Source organism: Parasteatoda tepidariorum, chromosome 3 (genome assembly GCF_982258835.1).
Source record: "Parasteatoda tepidariorum strain Cologne lab strain chromosome 3, Ptep-v5.0, whole genome shotgun sequence".
NCBI lineage: Eukaryota > Metazoa > Arthropoda > Arachnida > Araneae > Theridiidae > Parasteatoda > Parasteatoda tepidariorum.
The window spans coordinates 76,584,395-76,602,062 of record NC_141757.1 but is presented as its reverse complement, the minus strand read 5'-3'; the positions used below and the strand labels follow the sequence as shown (position 1 = coordinate 76,602,062).

Here is a 17,668-nt window from a genome sequence, read left to right as displayed (position 1 = left end):
CAAAGTGAGCCTATTTGGGCTCCTTTTGATTGGCACTATACTTCAAAGGGATTCTTATAAATGAGCTGAAAAATCTTGATTGCTACACTGTACTCTTTGATGAGACGTTAAATCAGTCTCTACAATCTAAGCAGATGGACATTATGGTAAGGAATTGATAATAAAGTTTGCACTAAGTATCTTACCTCCCAATTTATGGGTCATGGAACTGCAGAAAATATTTTGTCCTCTTTTTACAAATGCATGGATGATGGTTAAAAGCTCTCTAAAATACTTCAATTATCCATGGATGGACCCTATGTCAATTGGAAATTCTATTAGAAGTTTCAGTGTGAATTAAAAGAGAAATATTCCCACCAGGTCATATTCATTGGCAATTGTGGATTGCACATAACGAATAATGCTTTTAAACATGGTGAAAATGGGATATGTTCCTTCTAATTTTTATTTTCAGAAAGAATTGTTGCTGCATAACATTTAGAGAAGGTTGTGTAAATTATGGATGAATAATTTCAGAAACGATGTTTAATAGAGGAGAGGAGGGGGTTATGGAATAGTCATGGAATACCTAAGATTTAGCTCTGTCTTTCATGCAGCATTCACATGGAAATACACAGGATTAAAGGATTTCACCATTAACACCTCATTACCATTAGTTATAGATTGCACTGAAAATGATTTTGTGAATTAATATGCAAAACCAGTAGGGTTGTTTTTAAAAAAATATAAATTTTAGTCCATAATACATGTATTCTCTTCTCTCTATATAGGCAAAGCATTTAGGTATTATATTTGAAATTAATTATTGCCACAACAAGCATTGTTGCTTCTAGTAAAATAGAAGAGAATAATTTTTAAAATTGGTCTTAGATTAAGGTCCTTGAAAATTTTGTTGAGGTCCTTGAAAAGTCCTGGAAAGTCCTTGAATTTCAATCTCATCATAGAGTGGGAACCCTGTATTATTTATAGTTTATTTTCCATTTCAATAATTTGATATTTAGAAGTATTGTTAAGTAAAAATGTAGATTTGAGTTATTCTTCTTGAATTTTTTTTTATAAGCATGCTATAATCGTAATAGACTACACAGTGGTTAAGACGCAGCACTGACATTGTATAAGACTGGAGTTTTAACCAGCTTGTCTGAAAATTAAATGCAATCACTACGCAATGCCACCATCATGCCAATGGACTGGAAAGTGGAGGGCCTTAACCTCCATGGTCCTTTTGCCCAACAATTAACTACTGCAGGAATGTTTTACTTAATAGTTTGTTTAAAATGCATGATTTTTCCAAATAAAATCAAAATAGTTGCTGCTATCAATTTTTTTTAATGATTGCTGACACTTTAAATTATTCCTGAAAATTTGTTATTGTAATTCTGTAAAAAAAAAAAAAAAAAATATTTTTGAAATAATGTTTTATTATTAATTTACTTATATATATGTATACTTGAGAATAAAATTTTTTCTTATGATTGTTTTTAGGTGCTCCAGGAGTTGGACGAAATGAATTAAAACAACGACTCATCTCATATGATCCTGTACATTACAAAACAACTATTCCTCGTTAGTAATTTATATTATCCAACTACATTTGCCTGTACATTTGTAAAGTATTGATTCATGCTTTCACACATATTTAAATTCATTCAAATAGCTAGTGTTAAAATTGTAGCTTTTATTGAAACAGTTGGCAAAAGAATATGTTCATGTTTTTATAATTTCTGGGTGTTTTAGTTATTATTTTATGCATACAGTAAAGCATAGATTATCCAGACAGATCAAGGCTGAAGTCTACCCAGTTTAGTTAACAATTAGACAATTTTAAAAAATGAAACCATATCCGTATTAAAAATAACTATTACAACTGAAAATTTAGGAAAAAAACAGCCGTGGTTATGTTTTTTTAAATACCATTCACACTTTTTTAGACTTAGAACTGGTAATTACTGTAAGGCATATTACAAACATTTTTGTATGAATCAAATTTATAATGTTAATCTACTTCTTGAGTATCTGAATTTTTCATTTCTTTGACCAAAACTGATTCAAAATACAAATCAATATGCAGAACAATTCTAATGAAATTTGTTACAAAACTTATTAGAAAAATAGTGTGCTCTCTAACACACTCTTTAAAAGCAAATGAGGCTGGAAACATATCCCTCCAATGGAAATTGGTTGACTTCACTTTCCACTCTAATTGAAACGGTGCAGAACAAATGTGAGTAGAGAGGAGGGAAGGGTCCATTTTCGAAGGACATCAAAGTCCTAAAGTAATTTTTGACTGGTTTTAAAAAATAAAGAAGACAAATTTTCGCTTAAAAAAATTGTTTAAAAATTTTTTTACTCCTTTTTTTTGTTAAACAATTGTTTGAAAAATATGTGGTCTTTGATCTATCTAGTTCATTGAACTGTTTGATTTTTTAATCATCCGGATAAATTGCATTCTACTGTATTTATATAGCTTATCTTTTTAAACAGACACCAGCAGGCCTCCTAAAAGTTGGGAAGAGGAAGGCAAAGAGTATTATTTTGTAACACGGGAAACTATGGAGCAAGGTATTCGTGATGGCAAATTTGTGGAATATGGAGAATATCGGGGAAATTTGTATGGCACTAGTTTAGAATCTGTATTTACAATAGTGCGATCAGGACGTATCTGCATTATGAATCCCCATCCTCAGGTAAATAAAAGTTTTTTATTTACTAATCTAAGTATTTGTGCTTTACACTGAAACCTGAATAAATGGTGTTTGCAAATTTTCGATAAATATTTGAATAATGAGGACATTGATAAGGAAGATTGGATAAATTTATGTAATATAAACATTTTTGAAAATTATCTTTTTAAGGGTATTTGTTTTTACAGACAAATTCAAGGTACTTCAATGGAGAATTGTTGTTCAAGTGTATTTGCTAATATTTTCTTACATTTTTATGAACAAAAATTTTTACAACATAATTTATTAATTGGGTTTAGATTTATTGATGATTTAATTATTTTTGATTGTAATGATTTTGATTTAATTAAAGATATTTATTCTAAGGAACTAAATTTAATTAAGACTAATTCAGATGAAAATTGCGCTTATTTTCTGGATCTTGATATCAAACTTCATAACTAAAAAAATTTCTTTGGATTATACGATAAAAGAAGAGATTTTAAGTAATGTTTTTCTGTTTTATTTTTTCAAGATTTTCAAAAAAGGGGTCAGCACTTGATTAATTTCTAAGTTTTCTTAATGATTTGGCAATTTATATTTTATTTTGATGTGGCTATTCTAACTTTATCTTTATTTATTTTTCTTATTTGTGGGCGTCTCTTTATGTCTTAGTTTGTGTACTTTTAAGTCATTATTAAGACTTACTTTGTGATTGTTTGTCATTTATTTTTCTTTGCATTTACATTTCAATTTTTCTAATTGCTTTTTCTTAATTGATTTTCCATTATGGGACCTCTGGGCACTGTCAGTTTTTGGTTTCACCATTGACAGCTGAAAGGTTCCTGTATGTTAGCAGGCAGTGTGTCCACTGATGAAATGTTAATTTGATTAAATGGTGTTATATTATGTCCCATGAAAATATAAAGAAACTCAATAGAATTTTTTTAAAAATATTTACCTGGTTTGCTTTGTTGGTAAAATATAGATCTGAAATGATATTCTGCATGTAAAACTTGTCAAAGAATTATGTTTGTTCACACAATGACATTCTATCACTGTAACCAAAAATTTTATCTGGAAAAACCTTTTACAGTTGCTTTCAATTATTCTGTGAATAAATTACTCTATAAATAAGTTGCAACAATAAGTTGCAATTACTCTATAAATAAGTTTTTATAAATAAGTTTGAGCAAAATCATGGAAAGTTGTTCCATCTTTGAATTTTTAAAATTTTATCAAATATCTTGTTCAATTATTGTATTAGTTGTATTTTTCAGGCTCTCACACTAACTCAAAATTTATTAAATAAAAGAAAAAACTAGTTTTATGGGCAGAAACAAGTTTGTTTCTAATCTGCAATAATATTACCTTAAGGAATTTGCTGATAGTAAAAGTTAAAAACTGTTTCTCTTAGAAGGAGATATCACTCTTATATATTTGTAGTTCCTGATTTATTTCATTAAAAGTTGAATTCATCGTAACAATATAATCTATAGTACTTGATCATATAAGTAAAACTTAGATACAATTAGATCTCGAGCATTAAAAGTTTGTTAAATCCAAACAGTTTCTAAAAAAATTTTTAAATAAATAAAATTGATATCGGATGCAATTATGCAGCATGATGATGAATAGAACAGTTATAATCTACAAATGAAGCTAAACTTTTTTTCAAAGTTTGATCAGTTGTATAAATTTCTCGAACTTCATCAGTTTCCAAACTTAAACTAACCAACAACAAAAAAAGAAAAAAACTTACATTATTTAAATTCAAAAAAAAAAAAAAAAAAAATTTTAAAATTGATTTTAAATTTTTTATATCGACATATAAATAGTTTTAGAAATATTATTTATTTCTTTTCAAAAATTACCTTGACACCTAATATTTAAATAAATTTTAATCTCTCTGTATATTGACAGCACTGAACATAGTTTTTATGGGAGGTGATTTCAACCACACTAGCAATGGAATTGTTTTTTCCACTTTAACTATGTGGAAAAAAATTTCTAAAATGAATTTCCTGTTTGTGTCTTTCCAAAAGCTTGTGTGATAAAGAAATCAATTTTTTTTAAGAAATTAAGATTTCAAAAACCATGTGGATTTAGCATGAAATCGTTGCAAATCGCAATGCACTGTTCTAAAATCAAATATAGTAGTAACATTGTATAGAAAAGTAGAAATTTTAAAGACGGTTTCCAAAATTTAAATCTTTCAAACCCTCTATCAAAGGGTTATATTTTATTAAGAGTACGTGTGTTAAAAGTGGACTGCATATTTTTAAGGATCGACAAGCTGGTGACTAATTTTTTTTCAAAGAAATATTGTAAAGTTTTTTTAAAAAAGAAAAAAAACTGTTTATTACATTAATGCAATAATTTTTAATTCCATGATAGCTTATACTACTATGCATGATTGATACATTTTGTAATTATGATTGTATTTACTTTCAGGCTCTGAAACTTTTATGTACTGCAGAATTAAAACCCTTTGTTATTTTTATTAAACCTCCGCCTTTTGAATTGCTCAAAGAAACTAGAAATAACGCTCAGTCATCTTTCGATGAAAATTATTCCCGTGGCTTTACAGTAAGTCTGTTTCTGATATTTAAAATTGAAATTTTACATATGCTTTTTAAAACTTTTTGATAAGTTTGCTAACAATATTAAAATGCCTTTGTTGTGATGTTACTATGTGTATCATTATATTATAACAGCAAATTTATGCTTGTACTTTTACCTAAATTTGCTCAAAAGTTAACACTTTTCTTTGTGTGGATTGTAAAATAATGTCTAAACAATTTAAATGGAATAAATAAACAAGTAGTCCTTTTAGTACTATAAGCAGAAGCCATAATAATCAGTGCTGTGACACAGCATTGACTATGGCCTTTATGTCTCAAATTTGAGAAGATAATTGTTTATAGCTCTGAAACCTTCACATGTCTGTCCTACTTGCTTATGACAGTGTTTCTTCATTAATAGTGATTGCTTACTTAATAGTGATTTTTAAGCCATGTAAGAATAATAATTGAAGATTAACTAAAATGCAATTTTGACATTTAAAGTTTTTTATTACTAAGTAAGTTATTAAATCATTATTTGCATTTTAACATCTAAATTGAAATTAGGCTTTTTAACTCAACATTATTTTCAAATCCTAATAGGTTACTTCTAACATATTTTTAAAATGGAAGAAACTTTTTTACTATCCTTTATTAGTAATAGATTCTTGATAATCAAGCCTGATTACAGGTTTTGTGAGCTCTGGGTCAAAACTCATTGCAAACAGAAAGTAATTTTCATATTTTTTGAAAAAGATTCTTTAAACGGTATTGTACCTTTTAATTCTCAAAATATCAATTTCCATAACTATACTAAATTTATAACATCAAAATATTTTATAAATACTCGTTTCTTTTAGGGGGAATTTCAATACGTTTTGGCTTATTATTTATTTAAGTTGTAGTTAGTTTAATTGTAAGAAAATGTGAAATATTTCAAAAGTTTAAATAAATTTGTAACACATTTTTGTTATGAAATTAAAATAAGAAACATTTTACTTTTATTAAAAAAATTTCACTAGACCCTCAGCCTGGTTTACCTGGAACATTCGTCCCTGTCTTCTCTCCTTTAGTTTTCTCCTATAAATAACAACATAATCGAGATGGCATATGGTTATTTGTTCTGTATATTAAAAAAAGTAGAAATAAGTCATTTTAATTATCAAAATGGAGCCTTGTTGGTCAGTTGACCTTTAAGGATTGTTTATACTGACAGCATTATCAAACTTTTCTTGACAAAACATATTCTGCAATTTCAAATTACATTCATGATAAATCTTATATAGTGCATTTCTTGCTTCTCATATAATTTATGTTTTGCTAAAAATATTATTTATTAAATTTAATAAAAATTTTATTATTATTATTTAATATTATTTAATAAAATCATTATTTTTCAACGTAGGATAGAGAATTGCAAGATATAATAGATAATAGCTGGAACATAGAGAGAGTATATGGGCATAGATTCAATGCTACTTTAGTTAATGAAGAAATAAACAAGTCATCTAAAGAACTATTGACAATTGTCAAAAGTGTAGAAACTGAGCCTCATTGGGCTCCTTCAAGTTGGGTTTTAACACCTTAGAGATTGCTTATATACTAACAGTATTATCAAACTTCCATTAACAGAAAATACTACAGAATTCAGTATATATTTATGATATATCTTAACATATTAGCATGTGTAATGACCCCATGTTGTAAATTTCTTTTGATGTCATAGAAATGCTTTATTGCTATAAATATGTATTTAATTATGTGTATGTATATGTGTATTCTGTAAAAAGCTTTGTGAAAATTACCTTTTTTAAAAAAAGGTGTATATTTTTAACTTCTCCATTTAGGGTGCTGTCATATGAAATCAGTTGTAAACTCTTTTAACTTAAGTGTTTTTTAAAATGTTAAATTTTTCATTTGCTTTTTTTTTTTAAAAAAAAATTCATGCATTTACTCAGGATTTTTAGTATTTCTAACGATTATTTCATTGCATGCATTTCTTTATTATATATCTATCCATTTCCTGTTATTCAATTATAAAAACAATATTCTTCTGCATGTTATTATAGCTTTAATACCCACCGAAATACTTGTGTTCATCAAATTCTTTGTACTTAGATTTTTTTTAAAAAATTAAATATTTAAATTCAATTATGTTTTTGCTGACTAGTTTTGTATTTTAAATTACATTGCATATTCTTAATTATGTTTATACTTAATAATTTCTAGATTACTAATTATTTCAGGTTAAAAAAGGTATCACTTAATTCGTTTTAAAAATCTTTTTCTGTAATTTGAAAAGATAATATTACTTAAAAAGCTTTTTTTTTTTTTTTTGATTTTCAAATCTGCATAAATATCTTTTATCAAATTTATCACCATTTTTTGTTATTATTTTAAATCTTTAAAATTAACTACATAAAGCTTTGTGCATAAATGTCTAGCCTTTTTTTTCTAAAAAGGTTTTCTGTTAAAATTTAAATTCATGTTTATTAATACCTTATTACGCTTTACATTTTTTTTTAATGTACAGCCAATGCCAAACTTTTTTCAGAAACTGATATAAATTAAATGATGCATTTATATTGCTTAATATACTCAACAATCATTAATTTGTGTTTATCGGTGCATTAGATGCGTGCAAAACTTAGATAATTTTTGTGTTCTAAATGGATATTAATCAACATTTATATATACTCTTTAAAAAAATTTAAACTTCATTCATCTTTTTTTTTTTTTTTTCAAAAAAAAAGATCATTGTGTTTGTTCTAAAGCTTTAACTGCTGAACATATAGATAACATGCTTGTTACTTATTTAAAACCTAATTATTGCTCTACTTAGAGCAAGTACTTATTTACATGTTGTGTCTGTATTCAACTTAATTTTTATTATGAAGTGGTTGTAAAAAAGTACTTTACTTAGAATTTTTTTTTCTGCGTTAAAGAGCCATTTAGTTATAAATTGGTTAAAATATTTCAAAAATTGATTTGCCAGTTCTTTTAAGTATTTTATGTCTAAGGAAAATATAATAATAAAACTTAAATGAAATGACAAATAGCCCTAAAGCAGCTGAGTAAGTAGTTTAAATAAAATGCTAACTAAGAAAAAGAGGAAAAAACAAAATATTTGAAAAGTATTTCAAATAAAAAGGGGGAGAATAAAACATGCCAACGCTGATGACACATTGTTCCAGGAATTCTATTTTTTCCTTATATTTTCCCCCTTTACATTTGAGTTGTTTTTCTCCATATTCCTTTTTATTTTACTCAATACATAAATTCTTTTGAGTTTTTTATTTAGTTTTTTACTGATAATTTTTTCAGTTAAAACTGTACCTGCCTGATAAAAATTACTTACCAGTATTATCATAATGAACTTGTTTTTAAGTACTATTTTAAATATAAAATTTTCACATTGAGCTTGAAAGTACATCTAAATGAATAGTTCTTATTTTTCCATGCATGTTTGAAATTTATAAAAGCATTCAATACTTATAAATTTGATATTTAGTTTTACACTTCTTTTTACTTTTTTTCATTATTTACTCATTTTTATTATTTTTTCATTAAAATTTATTTCAGTAGAAATATTTGTTCATGAAATAAGCTTGTTACTAACTTATAAATCATTGTTTAAATTTATTATTTAAATGAAACGTATTGACTTACGTATTTAGTTATAGTATATTGTAATCAGCTATAGATTATTATAGTTTTTTACTGAAATTCTTAATAAGTTTAAAAATATATAAAACAATTATTGCTTATTTTTAAAGAGTTAATGCTAAGCATAGTAAATGAATTATGCAACAATGCTTATTAAAATAATCTTATGGTAAAAAATAAAGATCCTGTGCCAATACTAGTGCACTTTCTTCAAACAATTATAATAACTCTTTGCCATGATTAGGAAAGTAATTTGACCCTTGTAAAAAATGTAAACATTGCCAAATATCAACTTGTTTCTTTTATAATCATGTATTAGCATATAGGCGAATTTAATTTTAGGATTATGAAGTAGTGTCGATTTTCTAAAAATTAATTTTGAGAAAAATACATTAAAAGAATCTAAATATTTAAGACATTAATGTATTCATTTACTTTTTATGTCTTTTAGTGCTATATTTACTGCTTATCTTTATAATGTTATATTAAATCATGTAAATTTTTTTTTATGAAATGTATTCAATTTGAATATTATTTTAAATATCATTATTTCAAATAATTTTAAATGTGTTGATCATTTACAGATTAAATTGCCTGTATAAAATAAAATGTTATTTGAAATAAGCTGCTATTATTAAATTGTTATTTTCAGATTTTGAATTCTTAAATTATTTTGTGAATTTTTAAATAAGAAATTTGTATAAAATATATATTCCTTGACAGTATTAATATTTTCCTATAAATAGTACAACTGTTCCATTAGCTTTGCTGAACTGAACTATGGTATCCAATTTCTGTCCTCATATTTTGTGCCACTTTTACCATATTTATAATGCTTCTTTCAACTAACAAGTCAGAGGTTTTTATTATCTCAATTTTGAGGATTTGTTTAAAGTTTGTCATTGCTAAAAACAGAAACTTTTTGTTCTTAGTTCTGATAGCTGCTAGTCTCTGCCTTTATTACTTACATATTAAGCAACTTAATAAAAATTTTATCACTTATATGTAAGCAATAATTTCTGTATAATTTATATGTAATTTTAAATTCATAATAAAATATTAACAATTAACTATATTTGATAAATATACACCATTAAATACTTTTTGTAATTACCATAACATTTTATAACTTTATTTCTCTAAACATGAAAATTTAACTCATGCCAGTTAAAATATTACAATTTATTCATTTAATGAATCTCTGAAAAAAAATTGTTAAAAAGTATTACTGCTTATAAAGTTACTTAAAAGGCTTAGTTGTAATGATTTTGTTCATGTTGTGCTATAGCAGTAATATAAGAATCATATAATAAAATATATTATGATAATATATAAATCTGGTATAGGAATTAGGATGACACAATGGCTAGGGCCCTGAGCTGCCATTGTGAAAGTTTGGGGTTCTATCCCTGGTGATGGTTTTTTAAAGCCTACCCAGCTTCTGATCAATCAGTACTAGCTTGATTGATTTGCAGGAAAGACAGACATTGGGCAATTCTAACCGCATTGCCACTATCAGACCATTGGTCTCAAAAACAATAGTCTTTATATCTTTGACCTGTTTGTCTCACAAACTCGTTGTTTTGAGAGTGTTTTACTTTGTTAAGTTGAAGAGGAGCCACATTTTGGTGTAAAAAATTTAAGCCAAATAGTCATTGGGTTAAAATAAAACATAATTTTAAAGTAATTAAAAATAGTAATTATATATATATATATATATATATTATAACCAAAACAAATTGTATTATTTATAAAGACAATGAATTCAAACAGTGATAAAATTGTCTATGGATCTTTTAGTCCCTGACATTTTAGTCGCACTGTTTCAGACCCATTGCGTTTCAGTCCTGGTGCCATTTTAGTTCTATTACTAATTTGATTTGTCTATTTTGACGCAGACATTCCTTCCCATTTCTTACTTTTTTTTATTACAAATGTTATGTTGCGATAACCCTAAATATCAATTTTTTAGTTTATTAAATTATTTATTTAATATTTACAATGACAAAAGATCAGGAATTTAGAATGGTTATAAAGTATTTAAAAATTATTGAGCGTGGAATTAAAAGCCCAAATTAACAAGATTAATCACAATTTTCTAATCCACATTAATTTTCTTCAACAATTTTAAGTTTCAATGAAAACTATCATATTTTTTTTTCCTTTAAATAAATAATTATGTAATAACGTGTTATGATTGGTAAACAAAGAAATAAGGATTTTTGTGCTTACTACCTCCAAGCGTTGCATTCTGGAAACTTTTCACATAATTCCTACCTTAAAAAATTAAATATTTGAATAGAAGAGCCTAAGTGTTAGTAGCCAAAAATTAATAAAATAGAAATTAAGATCATTACAAGTAATGTTTTGCATATTTGGTAGAATTTTTAATATTTCAATATCTAAGAGAGAAAAACAGAAATGGCAAGAGAATCCATGTTAATGAAACCAAAACTTGCTGCTTTGATATTTTTTTACATTTATTTGAATACAGTGTAGTGCTGGTAATCCTAGCTAGTTGAGATTTTTGCCAACGAGGATCAGAAAAATAAGTTTAGGTGCAATTTTCTATTGTAAAAAATATTCATTCAGCTGTATGTGTTAATCAGCCTATTATCACTATCAGGCATTAGTAAAAAGCTTTGATTATAATTAAAAGTAGGATATGTTCAAAATCAATATTTCTTCGGTAGGTTTTATCTTTTGTGATCTTTTTTTTTTAAACTTTAGTTTGTTGCAGTGTAACCACATCTGTCTCTTTTGCCATCAAACTTTACACTCAGTTCAATTTAAACTGTGCTATATCCTAATAATAAAGATGATATTGGTTGATATACTTGCTTATTATGTTATGCATTTACCCTTTTTTAACTCTTAAACTGTGCATTTGAAGAATTATATAATATTATATTTTGATAATATTTTGCATCAGATATTCACATTTATAAATTATGCTTTCAAGCTATGCATTTCCTTTCATATATTGCATTACAACCTCCACTTTTATGATACAGAATTATGAACAGTTAAATTATCAGTTTCTATCAATCATGTATATTTTTGATCAGGCAAAGATTCGTACATTTCTTCTTCCGAAAGATGCATTAGCAGCATCTCAGATTAAATAGAACTTAGATTATCAGCACATCACTGCAATTGTAACTTTTCCTTAAAGAATACTACAATGCAAAATTTATAAAAAGTATTTTGTTGTACGCAACAATTAAGGTGTAAGTGTAGGTATTATACTGTAAGAGAAAGAGTTAACATATGTTACATTTAAAATATTTATATACTGACTTTTATTTAAGTTAGAATTTTTTTACTTTGGGCTTAAGTATTTTAATGGTTTATAAGTTAAAAAAATTTAATTATCTCTTATTTTTCTCACTTCTATTATTCTGAAAAAAGTAAGTGAGTTTGAATTGTTTCCTTAAGTTTAAAATATATTTTAGCTATGTAAGAAACTTGTGCAATATTAAAAAATTATACATATATTCAGCGTTTTAGATTTTATCAATGGCTTCTATATTTGAATGTATTTACCAATATGTGTGTATTACTTACGTCTTCCATTGTCTGTGTGATATTGTATAAAATATTGTGGAAATATTGTACCACTTGTATTGAATGTCTTTTATGTACTAAAAATATTATCATTTTTCTGTGTGGTACTATTGTGACATGAATTGCAAATTTTTGGAATTTTCAATATTTCTTTTTTAGAAATCTAGTAAATTTGTTTGTATATTATGTTTGTTCAGACAGTTTTAGCAATTGAGTTTTATACTTTAATCAAAAAAATTTAAACAATTTGGAAAAATATTTTTTTATAAAATAATCTAAAACAAAATGTTTGTTATATTTTTAATTAAAAAAAATGCTATGATTTGTTCTTTATTAGATGCCTTGTAGTTGCAAAATATGTTAATATTTATTTTCAAAACGTAGTTATTTATCTAAATTGTAAATCATTATTATAATTCGACTAGTCTTTTTTTCTTCTTTAGAGCTTTTACTTTGTATATAGTCAAAAGTTGTTATTCCATTGCCTTTAAAGTTTCTACATTGTTTAAAATACGTGTAACTAAACAGTGTGAATAGTAATTTATATCCTTGAGACAGTTATTACACTTGAGGAATATCGTGGCGTTCTGAAAATATATTTCGAACAATTTATTTGGCATGTATTTACTCATAAAAATTAAGTAGGGGCATTGCCAATAAAGATTATACAAATATGAAGTATTTATCGATTGTGAGCAACAAGTATGCTTGATTTAAGTAATGACATTAACGCTTTATGCTACCTAAAAATATTAAAACTATTTGTCTATTATAAATTGGAAACAATTTTGTTAAATAAAAATGAAAAAATTAAAGCATTAGCAGAACACAGTTAAGTGCACATATGAGATACTCAAAATGTAAATTTTTTTTATTTTCCATAGCAAAAAAACTTTAAAGAATACCCTTAATTTTAATAATTCAATTCTAAATTTTTTAATAACTTAAAATAAAATTGTTCCTTAGCTTAGCATAACTGAGATACATTCTAGACTTTTGGTTTTGTCAAATATTTTTAGGAACTTCATAATTTAAATTTTTAAAAATTTAAAGCTACTAAATTATTTCTTCAAGGCTGCAATAACACATAAGTTACTATTTAATATGATTTGTTATACATTATTATGTGATCACTATTGTTTTAAATTTTGCTAGTAGTAACTTTTTCACCTACCTTATGTATCATAATTAATATTTTAACTTTTTATTACATGGCTAACATCTCTTTATAACAAGTATCAAAATAAAATTTACATTTATACTAGTTAGATCAACCTCTGAATATTTTCTTTCTAATATAATCTATCAAAAAACTTAAAACTGGTGCATAAGTAGTATATTTGTTACATGACATAGTTTGTTTTTTAAAATTTAGAATTATATTGAATAATTTTATTAAAGTGAAATTTTAAAAAGAATTCTTGTCTCATTCTTCTGTTTCTTTTCATTCTAGTATTTCCCTCTTGTAATCAATTTTGTAACAATGAGCTTTTTCAGTAACTTCTTTTCTTATTAGTTACTTCATGAAAACTAATGTTTTTTTCTAATGCCCACCCGATTGACACTCGTGATTCAGCTATCAGTCGGGCAGATTTGTTAGTCACCTTCAAGGGCCCCATATAGAGTGGGTTAACGTTGCTCCTACACTAAAAACAGATAGTACATAGAATGAAAGAACATCCATGCCCTGTCTGAGATTCAAACCCGGGACCTTTCTGATGTGAGGTCAGCTCCCTGACCACTACACAGTCCAGTCAGCACTTCATGAAAAATAAGTTCCCTTAATTAATACTGATAGTATCTAATTTGCTTTTCTCGGCACAAGTTAAGTTTTATTAATGAATGCTAAGGGATTTTAAAATTTGCTTCTGAAGCGATTCAATGCTTTTTGTACCTAAACCCACTTATGCATAAATTTGTTTTTTGGATGAAGATGAGTTAAAGGATGAAAATAATAATCGGTGTGTAAATATTTATTTCATAGGGGTAAGGTGCTAACTATTCCTCGTTTTTCCCTTTACTTTTCAACTTAAAATTTTGACATTTCAAAATGTTTCATTTGGAGAGTAATTAAGAAAATGGCAATCTTAAAAGCTTATATTTTATGCTTAAAAACCAGTTCGTTTTTTTAACAGAGGTAATGTAAATATTCATGTTTTTGATGGGTATAAACCCATCATAAGTTGAGCTGAAATTAATGGATAAATAGATCAAAAAATACAATAATATAGATCGCAAAAGTAGTGTAACTTCATATTTTTAAAACAAGTTTCTTTTTTTTATTTTGCTTAATTGCATCAAATTTATTAATATAAAAGTTGAAAAATGAAGTTGAGAAATCACAATAATTGCATTAAAATTTTGTGGGAAATAACACTGAATACCTATATATTTTTCTTACAGATAAATTAGCAAAAAGCTAACTAATCAAAATTAATTTAGAAGGACAAACTGTCCTAAGACTTAGAATAATATATATTTAATGATTTGTAAATGAATCCCTAACTTCTGACAGAAAAATATCTCAATTGACTTGAATATTTAAAATGTAAAATAGAAATACTTTGCAAGTTATTTCATGTGAATTAAAAAATAACTTTGAAATATTTAAAAACGAAATATATTTAACATAAATAAAAAGCACTATAAATTAATCAGACATTATAATTTCAAATATGTTTTCTATGGTTGATTTAAAAAAATTTTTGTGATGCCAAAACTGTACTTTGTAAAATTACATGCATACCTGCCAACTCTTCTGCATTTTGTAGAAGATTTTATATTTAGTATGGTAACAAAATTTCTACATTCACACTTGATTCCGATTTTAACAAATTTAATTTTAATTCATTTTAACTACCATTACATTTAAATAATTTAAAGATACTTATTACAGGCCTGGTAGTTATGTTATTGTGTAGTTAATGAAATATGAATTGAATATCTGCATATAATGTTACTTCAATGGCTTTTTACTACTAAGAAAACACTTTGAAAACCATAAAAGTTGGCAGGTGTGCAATAGCTTATTTATTGCACTTCTTGTTTTGTCAATGTGAAATCTAAAACAGTTTCAATCATTTCTTATTGTTGCCAGATATCTTAAAAACTTCAAATAACAACTTACCTAACAGTTAAATAAAATAATTACTGTTTTTTTTTTTTTTAAAAAAAGGTTTTTTTTATAATATATATTTATGTATTCTTATGAGTTTGTTGCTTTATCACCATAATAAAAAAAAGTTATTTACATAAGAATGTTCCAAAATTACAAATTTTCAAGCTCTGTAAATTTTGTTTTACAAAAACTTCTCAATTTCTAAAAGATGCATATAGTTTGTGTATTTGTTTTCCACAACTTTATATTTTCATAATCAAACAATTATAAGTCTGTTTCATGTAACTGTTATTTGTGAAAAATAATGTGATTTGTTGAGTGTATCAAATATTTTTATTATGTGTGTTTTTGTGTAACATATATTAAATAGATATAAGACTAAAAAATCTTTCCATTCTTTTACTCAATTCACGCACTCATTTAATGCAACTGTTGACTATGAACTAAAATTTGTAAATTTGTTGCTTTTTATTTCAAATATACATTATAAATCTATAATGGTATAACAGGGATGGCGAACCAATGGCACGCGTGCCATTTATGGCACGAGACACAATATTTTGGGCACGCCACCGATCACAATTGTTATTACACAAATGTTATTACACTATGAAACATATGTAACAATTAAATTAAAATTCACAAAAACAAACAATAAAATAAACAATTATTTATAAAAAAATTAACAATTAATGCTAAAAAAACAATTAATAACCAAGCTAAAAATAAATAACTAGCCAAAACAAAATAACAGTCCTGCTTAAACTAACATCTTACAACTTAATATAAGTTATTTGTCATCTAATCTGCAACAACAGAAATTGCACTGATGTTACTTTAAGTTGTCTTCAGACATGGCAAAATGCATTTTTTTTTAAATATGTAAATAAAGAGTTTTGAGTTGATTGTATTTAGTATTCTCAATAATCACGAAGTCAAAATTATTTGAAGGCACGTCTATGACCTCATTAAACAATTATTTTTAAAAAGTTGGCACGTTGGTGTATAAAGGTTCGCCACCCCTGTGGTATAACATTCAAAAGCAAAATATAATATTTATTTAACAAATAAGTTTACTGAAAGGAATACAGTTTTCTGGATAATGTAACTTCATACTGCCTGATAAAATTGTTTTTTTTTTTGTAACAATAAAAAAAAAAAAAAAACATTATCACCAAAGTGATTATTTGATGACAGGGCAAAAGGTTTAACCCCAATATTGAATTAGAATTTTAAATGCTTGGTTTTCATTATATATTTTAATTGCTTATGTGCCCTGAACATATTAAATTAAAACCAAAACTGAATTGAAGTTGAAAATAATGAATAATTCTTCTTAATATTATACTGATGACAGTTGAAAATATTCAGATCTTTATTGTTTATCTAGGATCATGTTATGTGATTTTTTTATCATATTTTTGATGCAATTATATTCTACAAAAGTTATCTGAATAGTCGAGTGGATACCATATTATCTATGTTCATCTGAAAATGAATACGAATTTCAAATTTTTCAATTCAAAATTCAAATTTAAAACACCTTTCAAATTTAATTTTATTTTACGCTAAATTTTTTCTTCACAAAAGAAAACTAATATCCATGTTTATTTTTATTCTACTTTATTGTAGTATTCTATGTTCCATACCATCTTCTGTACAATATATCTAGTGTCCACGACTCATCTCACAACTGTTCTATATTTTTCAAAAACTTTTTAAAGCAAAACACAAAAGGTAATTGCGTATTAAGCTCAATTTCATTAACTGTATTTAAATAATTAAAAAAAAATCGATATAATAATGTAATACTCGTTATAATAAATGTAATACATAATAAATATAACGTATAATTTACTTAAGTCAAAATTTTGCTTTACTTGAAACTCTATATTATTATTCTTATTTAATTCATTTTGGTGGTCTTAAATTAAAATTAGAAAATTTTTAATTATAGAGTCAGTGTACTTTTTAATATTTTATCTAAAGATATAATATTTGAAAAAAACTAAATAAGTATAATTTTTGAATTTTTTTTAAATTTATTTTGCAAAAAAATTTGGAATTTAAAAGTAAAATTAGATATTTTT

General features: G+C 25.5%; 1 protein-coding gene across 2 annotated transcripts in view; it reads left to right on the top strand.

Annotated features, from left to right (window-relative positions):
• Positions 1 to 15,964, top strand: part of LOC107449424 (MAGUK p55 subfamily member 7) — a 52,317-nt gene extending 36,353 nt beyond the window's left edge. For both annotated transcript variants that reach the window (XM_087159624.1, XM_087159625.1), the window contains 4 exons: positions 1,486 to 1,566; positions 2,485 to 2,687; positions 5,118 to 5,252; positions 6,633 to 15,964. In XM_087159624.1, the coding sequence (XP_087015750.1) occupies positions 1,486 to 1,566; positions 2,485 to 2,687; positions 5,118 to 5,252; positions 6,633 to 6,815 (602 nt within the window). In that variant the 3' untranslated portion in view covers positions 6,816 to 15,964. The remainder of the gene's footprint in view (positions 1 to 1,485; positions 1,567 to 2,484; positions 2,688 to 5,117; positions 5,253 to 6,632) is intronic.
• The last annotated feature ends 1,704 nt before the right edge of the window (positions 15,965 to 17,668 follow it).